Below are 15,330 nucleotides of genomic sequence, written 5' to 3'. Positions count from 1 at the left end.
TCTCTTTGACTTCACTTTATAGGTCAATTTGTCTACAATTATTAGAAGTTTTTTTTTTAAATTTCTACATTTATGATACATCGATATGGTAACCAGCAAATGCCTTTTACTTTGGTGCCCAATTATAGACTGCATTTGAAAGCAGTAAAATGATACCTCTTTTTAGAAAACCCCATAAGTTAGCTTTTTTGCTGACAGATGAGCATTTCTCTTCTCTCATTCTCTGAATCAGTGAGGTTTTACTGTAAATTAAAATGGAAACAGCAGGTGTCTATTTCCAGCCAAGCTGACCTTGCAGAATGGTCCATGACTTGATTTTTTCCATTTAATTTGCACACCAGCCACATGTTGATAAAGGAGAAGTAAGTAAAATGAAATCTCATGAAAGAAGAGAGGTGGACCCCTATTCTGCCTCCTAGTGGCTGTTAGAATATCCCCAAATAACTAATAAATCACACAAGAGCTTGGCCATTGAACAAACTCTTTCATTTATGGATTTATTTCCATAATCATCTTTCATGTTTCCAAATGCCTTCCCATCTTTTTTTTGGTGAATGCTCCGGAAAGTGTTTCCAATGTAAATACTTTACGGCATTGGGTGGGGAGGTGGGGGACAAGAAGGGGCTGGCACTTTGTTTTTGTTTCTCTGCTCTCTTTAAAATCAGTAAAAAAAGGGGGGGCCTGTTGACACTGTCACTCATTCTGCATGCTCCCTGCCAGAAATGATTAGTCACCATGCATGCATGCCTTTGAATGGCATTCACATCTGGCCCAGTCCGATGTGAATGTTGCCCCTGAGACCCTGCACAATGATTTCCAAGGACCCACGTGCATGAAAATGAGTTACTTCACTGATATTTTTTGGTTTTCAATGTACATATGTGTCCAACCCCCAGAAAAGTAAGTCCTAATCTTACTGAGTGTTTCCTAGCTTACACCTGATCTTTCCTACAGACAGGATGCAAAACCAGAGGCTCCCCGCTTAAAGAGATTTTGACTCAAACGTTTGGTGACCTGGTATGAAATAGGAGTAACATGACCAATGCATAGAGAAATATGAGTTGCTGAGCTTGTATGAGACGATAGACAATGAAGCCCAGATATGTAGATATAAGTGAACCCTAACTGCAAATTTTCAAGTTAGACCAGCAGAAAACCCATAAACACAGTGAAGAAACTCCCAAATTCGAATACCTTAGAGCAAGAGCTAGCCAACAATAATGACAAAGAGCATGACTCCAAACCTACTGGGTTATTGTAAATTGAACAGAAGTTCCACGTCTGTCCTTTCTACAGCTGCATCCTCGACCAGCAGGTCAGAATAAAGACTTTCTGAGGCAGGCCTGGAATGATGAAAAGGCATGGCCTTGGGACGCTGAGAGGCCCCATTGTATCAAAAATGCTGTTCTTTTTACAATAAAATTACCAAACCCTGCTGATGCACAGTTAATCTTGACCAGTGAGGGCTTGACTTCACATCTTAGGTCGGAGAGAGAAGCTCATCGCCTCTTTGTCTGTTGTTTTTCTGCCAAATTTCAAAGGCCTTCGCGTGGTGGTCAGACTTGATGGTGGAGCATGCCGAGACGTTCCTGTCACTTTTTGCAGTGGACATGGATGCAGCATTAGAGGTTCAGCCCCCAGACACGTGGGACAGTTTTCCACTGTTTCAACTGCTGAATGATTTTCTCCGTACCGACTGTATGTACTATCTTTACTGGTTGACTTTCCTAAGTAGTGTGCAGATAAACAGATCACTAAAATGTCTTTGGCCCAGTCAGACTACAGTCTAGTGAAACCTCTTCAGAGTTTTCTTATTGCTTTAAAAAAACCAAACGTACAGCTGATGGCCCTTCTCTTTCTTTCAACAAATGTCCTGTTGCACCGAAGCCCTCTCTTAACTAGGCAAAAGAGCCCAAGAGCAGTATGATAAGCGATATTCATGCCTATGTGTTTTATTTGCTTTTGAACAAGCTAATTAACTTAACCTCTTCATATTTTGAAATTTTTATTGAAAGATGTTTTCTAGATGAAAAACAATTTCTAGCTAAATAACACCCCAAGCGTTTCAGTATCTTACAGCAATACATAGGCATAAAATAGACCTTCCTTCCAAGAAGAGTGATGAAGGAAGGGAGGGGTACAGAATGTTCTTTCTTTCTGCTAATGTCATGGGAGGAAGGGGAGCCGGCACAAGGAGAAAACCTAAAAAACAGTTGTCGGTTATTGTTTTTACTGTTTTTTAAAGGAGCATGATTGTTTTTCCTTTTTAGAAGAATGAAACAAATGGGTAAAATATTTTTGAATTCCATTTTCCTTCCATACAGATCTAATCATGAGCTTCGGTGCTGTTCATGTGCTTTTATACCCCCCCTTTTTCTTGCATCCCCTAGAAGCAGTATATTTAATATAGAAGATAATCCTTTCTGTATGTACATTGTATGCTGATAAAGCAACTGTAGGTTCTTACCAAGCTTTTGCTTATCTGTTCTAGATAATTTGTGCAATGGAAAATTTCACAAACACCTGCAAGACCTGTTTGCCCCACTTGTGGTTAGATATGTGGATTTGATGGAGTCCTCAATTGCACAATCCATTCACAGGGGCTTTGAGCGGGAGTCATGGGAACCAGTCAAGTAAGGAAACCTTTTTTGATACCATCGGAGTTTGGGTGCAAATGGCTGGAGAGTCATACAGAAATGGATTAATGGTGTCATAGTTTTTATTGTTAGCATGGACAGAGAGGAAACACTGTACATGTTTCCAACTGTGATGCTCATACTGCCCTTGTCCAAAGCAGAGGAGGTGGGAGGAGGTTAAGAAATGTTTTATGAAATGAAATCTTTGTTTTATTGAACAAGATAAATAAGAAATAAGGGATATAAACTTGGCTGTGATGTTTGTACTGTGTATCTTACTCCAGTGGTGATATCCTTAGGAATTAATGTTTCCCACAGTGTGTTCCATAGGGGTCTAGGCAAGGGGTCTGCAAACTTTTTCTCTAAAAGGCCAGATAGTGAATATTTAGCCTTTTCAGCTACACAATCTCTGTCACAACTTCTCAGCTCTACCGTTGTAGCGAAAAACCAAAAAGAGACAAAAAGCAAATGAACAAATGTGGCTGTGTTCCCATAAAACTTTATCTTCAAAAACAGGAGGCTGTCCTATGGGCTATAGTTTGCCATTTCCTGGTCTAGGCCTTTGAGACACACCTCAAGAAAAGAACTCCATGGCCAGATATGTTTAGAAAACTCTAGATACCCCACTCATCCACCCCACACACTTATCTCCTGGAGAACCACAAAGCACAACAGCATATTGGAAAACCCGGAGAACATAGTCATACAGACCCTTATTTAACTCTGCTTTACCTGGAGCTTCCTAAATGTATTTAGCTACTTTTTTTTTTTCCCCAGGGGAATATCTATCCTGTAGGACCAATGATAGGAAATCCCGTAGGGTGTGAATTTGGCAATTTCCACAATTGCTTAACAAATCTTAGATCTTATTTGAAAATGTCTGGCAGATTCAGTGCCACCTCCGTTTCCCAGCAAGGGGGAGGGCTGTGACTCAGGGCTGCCAGAGGGTCAGTCTCAGGCTCCCCTTTCTAGAGACATAGTAGGCTCCTAGGTAGAGAGAATTTTCTGGTATGGTTTGAAAAGCTCCAATAAAGCCCGGTATTAGCTTTACCCTGTTAGACTCTTTCTTTCCTTTTATGTAAGAAAAGCATTTTGTTCTTTCTAGTCCTTTACATCTTTGGGAAGTAGCAACCAGTATAGCGCAAAATGGGAACTATGTACAGCACACTTGGAGACATCCAGAACAAATATTCAAAACTCTTTTCCTCAATTTACAAGACTTGACCTGTACCTTACCTCTAAGCAGTTTTCTGGATTGAGATTCTTCCTCTAATATTTTACTGCATGACTCTAACTGATAAAGAAATCTGTGCAAAATAGCTTTCTCGGTCACCCCACCCCCCCATTTCCACGTCTAAGTCACGAGAGGAGTTTCTTGACTTACCCCACTGAGAGCAGGTTAATAGGCTGTTGCTCTTCATTTGCAAGCACCAAGAAATCTAAATTTTATCTTGTTATTCTCGGGCTTATACCATCTCTTAATATGGCCCTGCTGACTTTTAACTCATGAGAATTAAACTGGGTCCCTTAATGACAAAGCATGAGCAAGCGACTGTATTTTTTTTAATGCTCATTATATTCAAGACAGTTGTGCTGTAGAGAACATCTGAGAAAAGGAAAAGGTTCAAATGAGTAATGTTCACGTTTTCAAGACAGTAATGGTCTTGAAATTGCTTTTACTTACTTGGGTTTAAACGTGGATGCTGCTACTACGGACCACATGGGAGGAAATGATTTGTACCTGTCACTATTTCTTAAAGGGCCCCAGAGTTAGGGCCTTGCCCTCCACTCACCAGCCAGAAGGCAAGGCTTGAAAACTCTATGAACTGTTTTCTCATCTGTAAAACTGATTTTTTAAAGTGTCCCTACTCAGTGTCTGAGAATTGTCATGAAGCTCTGTGATAATGTCACCGATGTCATTTTATAATCTGTTAAATTCTTCAAGCAAGTAACTGCTATTCCTCTTGAAGTATTAAATATTCTTGACACCATCAGACATAAAGGTAGAATCAAAATTATTTTCACAATTGGAAGTGTTAGTCAAGGAAGGTTTTGTTGGGGATTTTTTTTAATGCTTAAAAAATAAAATTTGAACTCTTGGACCAGTAATTTAAAGACCTGAAAATTAGGGAAGGATTAATAGTTGTGAAAAATAACCTGGGAATGTTTGATGCAGATGTTTTTTTGTTTTTTTGTTTTTTTCCTCAAGTAGCTTTTTGCTGTCCCAAACTGTGCTATTGGTTAGTGACTGTGATTGTGGTTTGTTCAACTCAATGGTAAATAGTACGTGCCTTTTAGAGTACGTAGGGGTATTTGAAAGTGCCAACTAAAACGTAAACTAAATTACAATACTTTGAAACAACACACATTTTATTAGCTGATTTGTAAACAGAATGTGGATGCTATGACAGAGTAACAGAATGGCCGGCACAAAATGAAGGGTAAAAAGAGCTTGGGCACGTGCTTTTATGTGCTAAGAAGAATGAGTCTCCCTATACTTCCTACCAGGTGAAGAGAAAGTACAAGCTTTTATCTGACTGCTAGTGAAGAAGCAGAGATTCATGTTCCTTTTTGGATATTTTTCCAAGTCAAGGGTGACCTTTTTGTAATTTTTTTTTTATTATGCTTACTCAAAAAGAAGAAACTGACTTAGATAAATGATTTAGTTCGCTCAACCTTCTCTGCTCTTACCTGTGTCCCCCCAGTACGTACACACACGCATGCACACGCATGCACACATAACCTCTCCCTCAAATAATTGTTATACTCGAATCCTTCCGTTTTTCAAAAGTTGTGACTACAGGCATTTGATTATAGGTAAAATGACTGAGAAATGCATTGTAAAGCTTACTTCAAGAAAAACTAGCATTCAAGGGGCGCCTGGGTGGCTCAGTCGGTTAAGCGGCTGCCCTCGGCTCAGGTCATGATCCCAGGGTCCTGGGATCGAGCCCCGCATCGGGCTCCCTGCTCAGCGGGGAGCCTGCTTCTCCCTCTCCCTCTGCCTGCCTCTCTGCCTACTTGTGCTCTCTCTCTCTCTGTCAAATAAATAAAATCTTAAAAAAAAAAAAAAGAAAAACCAGCATTCAAAATATTAAAGAAAAATGGCACTCTGGCAAGAAAATGCTACTAATATATTGAGCTTGCTAAAAATAGATCAAAAAATATTCTCTATTCTTCAGATTTTCTTATTTCAAAATATGGACCTATAAAATAAAACAGAGATACAGTCCTTTGGGCTCGGTACAACCGAAGCTACCTGAGAGAAAGGGTCAAATGGCCAAGTCCTATTGCTGCTTTTCTCTAGAAAGGTGGCTGCCCATCTCTGCACGGAGAGAAAGGGCAGCTGCATCTCTGTTTCCATTAAGCCAGATGTAGTCATAATTAGAATCTCAGTGTATTTGTGAAAAATGTCGTCACACAGCTTCTAACCACAGCTGAAGATAGTCAGCCTGTCAAGAACAGGCTCAAGCTAGAGCCCATAACCCTCTCGTGGGTGTCCATGAGGACACATCATAGGACCATTGCTGGACAGGTTGTTCACAACTCTCCCATAGCCTGAATAAAAGCTTTTGTTCCTAACTGGCAGTTGGACAACATTTCTACCAGATTTTTAGAGTCGGCTCCTTGTTAGTCAAGTCATTCTGGCCTTCAGTGTGGAAGCAAATTTAGAAAGCATGCAGTCCAAAGCTTCCCAGGACTAGTACCAAGTACCCACTCCACACTACCCTCTCCTTGACTGACCTTCTCTCAATCTCCACTCAAACACCTCCAGGCACAGAGAATCCGTGCTTCATGGTTGCCCATTTCAGGTTAGGATGGTTCTGAATGGTTGCACTAAACACTGTTCTTGATATATGCACACTGAAAAACCTGTTTCTCATTTCTCAAAATGCACTCTATCTCTCTCTGCCTGAGATATACATATGAAAAGTATTTTTAAAATAACTTCCATTTTCCAGATTTTCCAGGATATTGATATCTTAATGATCATAAACCGTCAGACCAAAGACATCTTAGCAACATGTAGGTGACCTGGTATGAAATACAAAAGTACTGGACTCGGAGGAGTCTGCACTTCTGACTCTGACATTAACTTTCTGCGTGACCTTGGGCAAGTCAGATGATTTTCCCAAGCCTCAGTACCCTCTTTTGTAAAACAAGGATTTTGAATACCCAAGACTTTTTCAACACTAGCATTCTAGAAAATGTGATTTTTCCATATTCACTCCCTGCCATTTGATCACCACTGCCTCCCTAGCACCTGGAATAGGGCCTGGGACACAAAAGATGCTCAATAAATATTTACTGACTGACATTTATTAAGGAACCATACAGCCTGAAAATTATAAGGCTACAGTAGGAAAACTATGGGGAGGAGGAAAAGGAAAAGATACAATCCCCTGGTCAGGGATTTCAATCTGGCTGGGTCTGAGCAACATACACACAAGAAAAATGACTTTAAATATTTACCACTGTACAAATAATGTAACAAAGAATGATGAGATCATAGAGTAGAAATGAATGAATCTCCACTGAGGAGTCACGAAGGAAATAGCTTGGAGAGAAAGATTTCCAAAGGGGAAGGGTGCTTGGGAAGAGCATGAGCAAACGTAGAAATGTGGGAGAAAGCAGGGTATGTGATAGAAACAGTGAATGTTTGAGTTTGGCCAGCACAAATGAGGAGGGAGGTAAGCCATAGGTTGGAAAGTTGATTGGGAGGTTCTAAAAGCCCATGAAGTTTAGAACTTTATTCTCTAGGTCATACTTTTCAAACAGGGGCTTTACAGCTCCCAGGCTGGTAAAAATTGGTTCTTGGCAGGGCAGAGGGGCAAAAAAAAAATTTTACTCCTGTCATGTATATGTATAAAGCACAGGTCTACTTAGAGTACATAAACAGATCTACAGTGTATTGATGGTATTAAATTCTCATGGGGAAGGCAGTTGGGGGCCTGAAGGTGCTAATGAATAAAAGATTGGGAAACACCACTCTAAACTATAGAAAGATATCAGAGAGTGCCCACCTCCCCAAGCTAAGGATTAACCTAAGGATAAGCACAGAGAAAGGCTTTAGGGTACGGAGCAACAAAAGACAAGATGTACTATGTACATTCATGTAACGAATGGCTCATAAAGTGGGAGGCATTCTGAATCTCAAATCTGTCCCCATCCAGAAGTCTTTGAGAGAATACCTGACCATATCATCTCTGCAGGGAGACACAGTCTTGATTAGAATTTATTCCAGAAGTGAGGGATGTCTCTACCTCTAGTCGTTTCATCCATAGAAATGAGGCATGCACATTTGTGACATTCATCCATGTGAGAGAGAGAGAACAGATGAGAACTTTTTAATCCAGTGCCCCAGGGACACGCATTTGACCTGAATAGGTGCTATCTATCCTTTCTTAGCAGAGTCCCCACAGTGAATGAGCCTAATTTTTTTTAAGTCTATTTATTCTTTAGTAATCTCTACCCCCAACATGGGACTCAAACCCACAACCCCAAGATCAAGAGTCATGCGCTCCTCCAACTAAGCCAGGCAGGTGCCCCAGAATGAGTCTATTTTTTAACATATATCAGTCGTTAGGATTGCAGTTCACACTTTTTATACTATCCAGAGATATCCCATTATGATTCTCACAGAGAAGCATGTGAGGGGACTTGTTTTTAGGTAGTTGCTGAAGGGCCCTCTAAAATAATAATTTGTTATATCCATCAGCAGCTCCTGGAGCCTGATCTGACCCGTGTGCTACTAGAAAATTCTCCCTTTTCACATGTATATTATGTTTGGAATTGCCTCTTTGACTATTAATATAAGTTATTAATATCCAAATAAAATATTAGTAACATTAGTAGTACACGCTATTATTTTGCTAAACAGAAATATCAAGCATGTTTTAGTCTTTTAAACATAGAGCATTATAGTATGTCACATGAAGGAAATGTTTCTACATGAGTCCAGCACAGTAGTCCAGCCAAAATGTCATATTTTACAAATACAGTATGTTCTGATTAATATAAGTATTTTTCAAATTTGCATATGCAAAACAAAGCTCATTTCTAATTTGTGTACCCACCATCCACTAATATGTTTAAATTAAGTTGCTTTTGCATACATCTGTATGTTATTCATTCCTAGCTACTTTTAATTTGTTTGAATTGACATTTTAACTTGCCAGGCCACCATCTCTAAAGATCTCCTAATTCCTTGATCATTATTCAGTGTGTGTATCATCTAATGATCACATTTGCTTATGTAGGCTTACACATGTCTTCATGGAAATCGCCAATGGTTTTGTTACATGGCAGTGTTTAAGTCTGAGAGCCACCAGGGACTGACTTCAGAGGCAGATTCTCCAGTTAAACAGAGAAACATCGAAGAAAAGTTCCATTGTTCCTTCTACTTCATAGTCCTCTTTAGCTAATCTCTTGACCGTTCCAAGAAGAGCACCCTCTCATCCCAAGTAGAGAAGTGTAATTGGCTTTCCCAAAATGTGAAGTGTGAAGAACAAACCTGTGTGACACCTGTTTCCCTTAAGGAAAAGAATGCCAGGTTGGCAATTTTGCATTCTAGGTTTTTCCATTCGTGTTGCCATTGGGAAAGAGTAACTTGTTTCTGGAGGGAGGCAGGTGTCCAGACTCTCTGTAGGTTCCAGGATTTCTGACTTATCCGGAGGCTTGCCCTGCTAAGCAAGCCCAGAGGCAGCTCCAGCCCTTGCAAGAGTTCTGTTAGTCAAACACAGCTTGCCCGGGGCAGAGCTGCTTTGGCAAAACTTGCTCTTCTGCAAGATCCAAAAAGAAACCCTCAACTCCTGTGCCAAAGTTCTGTCAACTCCACTTAAACAGGAAGGCTCCTCTCAGATGCAGAGTTAGGCTGGGCTCTACCGTGCCAGTGACTTTGGCTGGATGGAGCACCCTTAAAATGCCACTACAGAAGACACACGGTGCCAGTTTGTGGAGCAGTAAATGCCGCAGTCCTTTCACAGAGATACGCTCGATTCGAGTTGGGGTTTTGTTTTTGTTTTATTTCTCTCTTTATTCATAAAGTTATCCATCTCTCCATCACGTCAGTTGATCCATCTTCGTTCAAAAAACAAAGAACTGATGCAGGTCACATTTTTTATCTTTTTATTAATTTTAACATTTTACAGAAAAATGTGCTGCTTGGTTAACTTTCACAGACTGAACACACCCTTGTAACAATCACAGATAAAGAAACAGAACATCCCCAGCACCTCTAAAGCCCTGCTTTCTTTCTCCCAGTCTCTATCTCACTTCCAAGGGTGACTACTCTAACACAAGGCCACATTTGAAATCCACTTGTGCTCCAAGAATTTAGAATTAGAGGGGAGCTTGGGATTCTTTTCTTTTCCTAGGTGTCTTTTTGCGTGTGTAAACATTTCTCCGTTTTAATTGGACTTAGTTTGAGGGAGGACGTTTCTTTAAGTGTTTTATACAATTATTCAAAGCTAATCCTTCTTCTTGATACAATTCCTTCATCTTTGCCATCAACTATGACACCCTGTTGCACATACACCTGTCTTCAGAAGTAACAATTGGAAAGTATGTGTTCAAGTGGGTGAACTTCCCATCATGCCTTGTGTCTAATATCTGACTTGAGAAATGTGCCTCGATCAAAAATAATTTATGAATAAAAGAAAATGAAAATGCGCCACCATTGCTATCAACCCCAGCTATTTCCCCAGCAGCCCCAGCTCCACCAATGCCAAGAATTCCATGAACTTCAAGTTCTTGGCATCAGACAAGTTCTAGACTCTCACGGCAGTAGATTTGGAAGCCAAAAGCCCCTCACCAAGGCATTTAAATAATGTGATCATTGTGTATAGGTGTCTTTGAGTTTCCACACTTTTAAGTCACTCTGTGGTTAATTTTTCTCCATTCACTTTTGTCATTTCTGTCTGAATCCTGAACCGCACCACAGCTCCCTATCCATAAGCTGTCTCCTGAAGTGTGTTGCTTGAGTTTTCACTGTTGTCTTGCCGTGGACTTAGCCAATTTATTTACAACTGTTCATGTGCTTCTGCCACATCTGCATTGTCACTGTGATGGTATTTTTTCTTTCTGTCTGTTTCTTCCACAGGAGTTTAACCAGTAACCTACCCAATGTGAACCTACCCAATGTGAACCTTCCCAAAGTACCAAATCTACCAGTTAACATCCCTCTAGGCATCCCACAAATGCCTACTTTTTCGGCACCGTCATGGATGGCTGCTATATATGATGCTGAGTGTGTATTCAGTTCACATTAGATCTAATTTAAATTTAAGTGATCTTGGCATGGATATGTATTGTTTATTTCTATACATCCTATATAACAGAGATGGAGATGGATAATTAGACATATTTTGCTGATCATACAGAGACAATATTGTTTATTTCTGGCATGCAGTGTGTTTGTAAGACGTTTGCTATATATACAGCACTAACAATTTGTCTTACGCCCACTGAACGCTTGAGGACTATGTTTCACTTCCTGAATTCTTTTGCAAAAGGAGACTGCCCATATTTTGTTTTGTTTTTGTTGTTGCTTTTCTTTCTTTCTTTTTTTTTTTTTTTAATTCAGGTGCCATGACTCTAGGAGTTCTTCATTCAAAAATAGTCCAAGAAACCTCTTTGATGGGTTGTCCAGTCATCTCTGGCCTGATCCAAATCTAAGAGGAAAGCACACTTACCTAGAAGTTGGGGTTTTCTTTAAATAAAAAATTCCTAGAGACTGTTTAAACCATAAAGCATATTTCTGGTGTCAGCAAATGGCAGGATATAGTAACAGTATGTTCAGGGCTAAATGAAAACTTCTGAATGGATCAAGCCTTAGTAATGTCTATGTTATGTAAAGATACTTTCCAAGGTCATAATGCAATATGGAGCATTGGGATCTAGGTAGCAAGAAAATATCTAAATTTGAGAATGCAAGAATCAAACAACAAATAATTAAATTTTGCAGTAGCCGTATCATCTGTGGTATGAGGATAGGGCCATTCTTTACATTCATCTATACAAATGCCAGGAATGCATGGGGTTTGTCTTTTGGGGAGGCCTGGCCGCCCCTTTAAAGGCAGGAGCTCAGGGGTCGAGGTTGAGCTGCCACTTCTAGCTTAGGAAGTGAACCCACTTTCTTTTTTTCCCATAGCAAGAAGAAGATCCAGCACCCCTAAATTCTACCTCAGGGAAATTAAATTAAAACCATGTGCATGATTTAATAAGTGAAATAGGGTTTAGTGATTCTATACCCTCCTTTGATCCTTTTCTTAGACCACAGCTAATTATAGGCCAGATAAGCTTTTTCTTGAAAGAATAAATTGGCACATTTTCAAAGGAAAGTGTTATTATCAAAGGAATAAAAAATGATCTGAAACTGGCCGTGATGTTTTGAAATCTCGAAATCACATTCATCAAGATGGCCCTCAACATTTTTATTTCTGCAGTGATCCAGGTAGAAACAGGGCGTTAAATGACTGCTCTACTTGGCTGCTTCGAAGTTGCCCAACATTTTTAAAAACCTCTATTCGTTCACAAGTGCACAATGAAATCATATAGTTAATGTGTCTGATTCTCTTTTAAAGACAAATTAAAACCTCCAAAAATTTATAACTGAAAAAAAATTCTTCTAAAAAAAGTAAATCATATTCATGCTAAGATGACTATATCAAAAGTTAGATTAGGTAGTCTGTTAAAAATTAAAATATAAATATCTGAAAGCTTTTCTCACCTTCTTCTATGCATGCTCTGTGACATTGTTTTTGAAAAGATATGAATCAAGACATTGTAATAAAGCAGATAATGGTCTCCATTCAATTAATTAAGGCATGAGTGGGAACACATTTTGGTAACTGCTCAGCAATCAAAATAGTCTTGGTGCTATTGCCTTAACATTAACAGTTTATCTTAAAAATAAAAAGAAAATATTCTTTTCCTCATGTCAAAACTTAATAATAAGCTCTTCAAAGAAAAAAAAAAAACCCTAGAAGAATTTTTTGAAACTCTGAAACCAGATGGGTGTCAAAATGTTGTTGTAATAAATACCAATTATTGCATTCATATGTACTTAATGATTTAAAACATACAACCATGCAGTTCCAAAACGGGGTTTAGACTAGACAAAGTTGGGGTTTCTTTTTCCCAAGCATAGGATGGGGAGTAGGGGGAAGGCTGAACTTTCACGGAGAAATAACGCATTCCCCCACTTTTGAACGGTGCTTATGGCAGGATCTGAATAGAAGGCGTAGATCCTCAATCACCCGCCAGGAAATGCCTGATTCTATATCTTTTCATAATTCCAGTTTCCTCCTTTGCCACTTTTCATTTTTAAGGACGTGTTTCCATGTTACCTGCTCCTTCGTGTCAGATACATCTACGTACTGACCTCAGACTGGTCTGTCCTTGGAAACATTACCCTGTTGGTCCAGGCTGTAGGCTCCCTCTCAGCATGCTGGGAGTTTGCCCCCTCCCCACCCCACAGTAGCTGTGTATGCGTTTATGCACTAGCTATATTTCTCTCTGAAGCATTAATTCAATGCAGCTGGCATCTGTCACAATAGAAACACCCACTCTCATCTGTTTCTATAGACGATGTCAGAACAAGTGGTAATGCATGGTGTGTTGGACATTTTATAAATTACCGTGTTAGCATTAGTGGTATGCGAGGAAGGGGGGTGGGTGGCCACCCCTCAGAGCTCCAAATGGGACTGTTAACCAAAGGGAAAGCCAGCCAGAGAAAGACAAGAGGGTGAGAGATGGAGCATTTCCCATACACAGGCTTTCCGTGGATGCCCCAGGTAAAAGTTTCTTAGACTTCATTGTACAGAAGGGAATCAAGACCAATTTCTCCATCTGTACAGGCAACTGGGTAAGGTGGTACAATGGTAAAAAGAGCTCAGGTTTTGAGCCCTAACGCTTTGCAAATATCCCCTGTTGGCTCATCGCCCCCCACCCCACAACTCACCTCGTCCTGGGGCTGCCTATGCAACAGGCTGGTCTATGATAATTGGAGTGAGAACCAAACTGAACAAGAATCTTGGACTCAAGGTATCCAGATGTACTCGTCTTGATTTGAGTCACCCCAGTTTCTTTCCAGCTCTTCAAGAGAGAAAGCAGGTCCTCGCTCACCACTTTGTTAGCACTGTCCTTTTAAAACTGAAAGTCTTGTGCAATCTTCAACACACCTCCACTCTGGAGGGGAGCTGGGGAAGTGCATGAAACCCTGAATTTTAATAACTGCATGATGCCATGTAGTTATTATCCGTTGAAACTTACTTCTCCCTCTGGTTCGTGGCCTTCATCTGAATCATCACATGTGTTAATGTGGTTATTACAAGAAGGCTGATTTTTACCATACACCATTCTCCTCGTCATTGTGGGGCAACACCTTTCTTTCCTCAGACTTCTCACTGGTCTGGAATAATTGGCCGAACAAAGCAGACTAAGTCATGTATGGTAAAACTCAAAATCTGCCGGTGGAGATGGCCCCCACCTCCACCGCCAACACGCGTCGTTTTGTATGTTCAAGCCACTGTTTGCCTTAAGCCTTCTAGCACCTAGTTGTCTTTGTGTCAGCTTTTCCAGAATCCAAAGCCGTGGGTGACTCTCGTTTTCTAATTTTTATCCTGCCAGTAATGGATCAGGCACTTCAGAAGATCTGTTCTGGAAACTCGATGCCCTTCAGACCTTCATTCGGGATTTGCACTGGCCTGAGGAAGAGTTTGGAAAGCACCTAGAACAACGGCTGAAGCTGATGGCAAGTGACATGATTGAATCTTGTGTCAAAAGGTAAGCCTCGGTGGCTGGACGGGCCCCGCACGCCTTCCCCACTACACTCTGACTCAGAGAATGGTAGGTGGCCACTCTTTCAATTGGCCATAATTTGGATTTTTTTTGGAGAAGGTGCTTGCTTGTCCAAGTCAGCTGGAGCAGTGGCCACCCAAGTCTAGCTCCTGTTCACCTCCCCCACGTCTGTCCCAAACCCCACACGATATGGTAGCCAGTTTTTTCACTTCGCTCCATGAGAAAAGGACCCATGTCTGTTCTTGTTCTTCTCTGTATCCCTGGTATCCAGCAGCACCTGACACACAATATTTACTTAGAAAGTATGCATGTAAGGTGTCAGTGTGTGTGTGAGGGGGATGGCTGATGGAGAAAAGAGAAGTATGCACAGTTCTGGAGCCCGGAAACCTGGTACAGGTAACAGGAAATGAGTACCTTTGCAGAAATGTGAGCAGGATCTCAGCAACATCATTTGTTCCATATACGTGAACTGAGCACATACTCTGTGCTGACTCTGAGTTGTCCTGCCCCAAATCTAACTAGACATCAGTGAGGGGGCAGGAGATGTTAAACATCCATGTGAACTTTCTATAAATTGCCTGCTTTGTGGCCATGGCATATAGGGTCGAGGTGGGAATGCTGCACTTGAAGTTCTCAGGTAGAGTGTTCTGAGAAGGTGAAGAGAAGAAAATGAGAACAATATGCATCCAGTCAACAAAGATTGTTTAGCTTCTCCTACCTGCCAGACACAGTGCTACATTCCTGGTGTGCCATGCCGTGAAGAATGAGAGACCGCATCCCTTCCCTCCTGGAGGATCTAGATGTGTGTATCAGACACAGAGATGGAATTCTTCTGGTTTAACATCATTATCATCACCCTGTCTCTCCCCAGACACACATCCAAGTTCCTTTCCAG

At 40.7% G+C, this 15,330-nt stretch overlaps 1 protein-coding gene across 15 annotated transcripts in view; it reads left to right on the top strand.

Annotated features, from left to right (window-relative positions):
• Positions 1-15,330, top strand: part of CADPS (calcium dependent secretion activator) — a 464,832-nt gene that overhangs the window by 369,227 nt on the left and 80,275 nt on the right. For 7 of the 15 annotated variants that reach the window (XM_032411665.1, XM_032411674.1, XM_032411673.1 and 4 more), the window contains 5 exons: positions 342-362; positions 1,542-1,698; positions 2,492-2,633; positions 10,735-10,881; positions 14,265-14,420. In XM_032411665.1, the coding sequence (XP_032267556.1) occupies positions 342-362; positions 1,542-1,698; positions 2,492-2,633; positions 10,735-10,881; positions 14,265-14,420 (623 nt within the window). The remainder of the gene's footprint in view (positions 1-341; positions 363-1,541; positions 1,699-2,491; positions 2,634-10,734; positions 10,882-14,264; positions 14,421-15,330) is intronic. The other 8 variants (XM_032411675.1, XM_032411671.1, XM_032411668.1 and 5 more) reach the window with 3 other exon arrangements.

This window comes from Phoca vitulina, unplaced genomic scaffold (genome assembly GCF_004348235.1).
Source record: "Phoca vitulina isolate PV1807 unplaced genomic scaffold, GSC_HSeal_1.0 scaffold13, whole genome shotgun sequence".
Classification (NCBI taxonomy): Eukaryota; Metazoa; Chordata; class Mammalia; order Carnivora; family Phocidae; genus Phoca; species Phoca vitulina.
The sequence above is the reverse complement of the archived record's forward strand: the minus strand, read 5'-3'. Positions and strand labels throughout refer to the sequence as shown.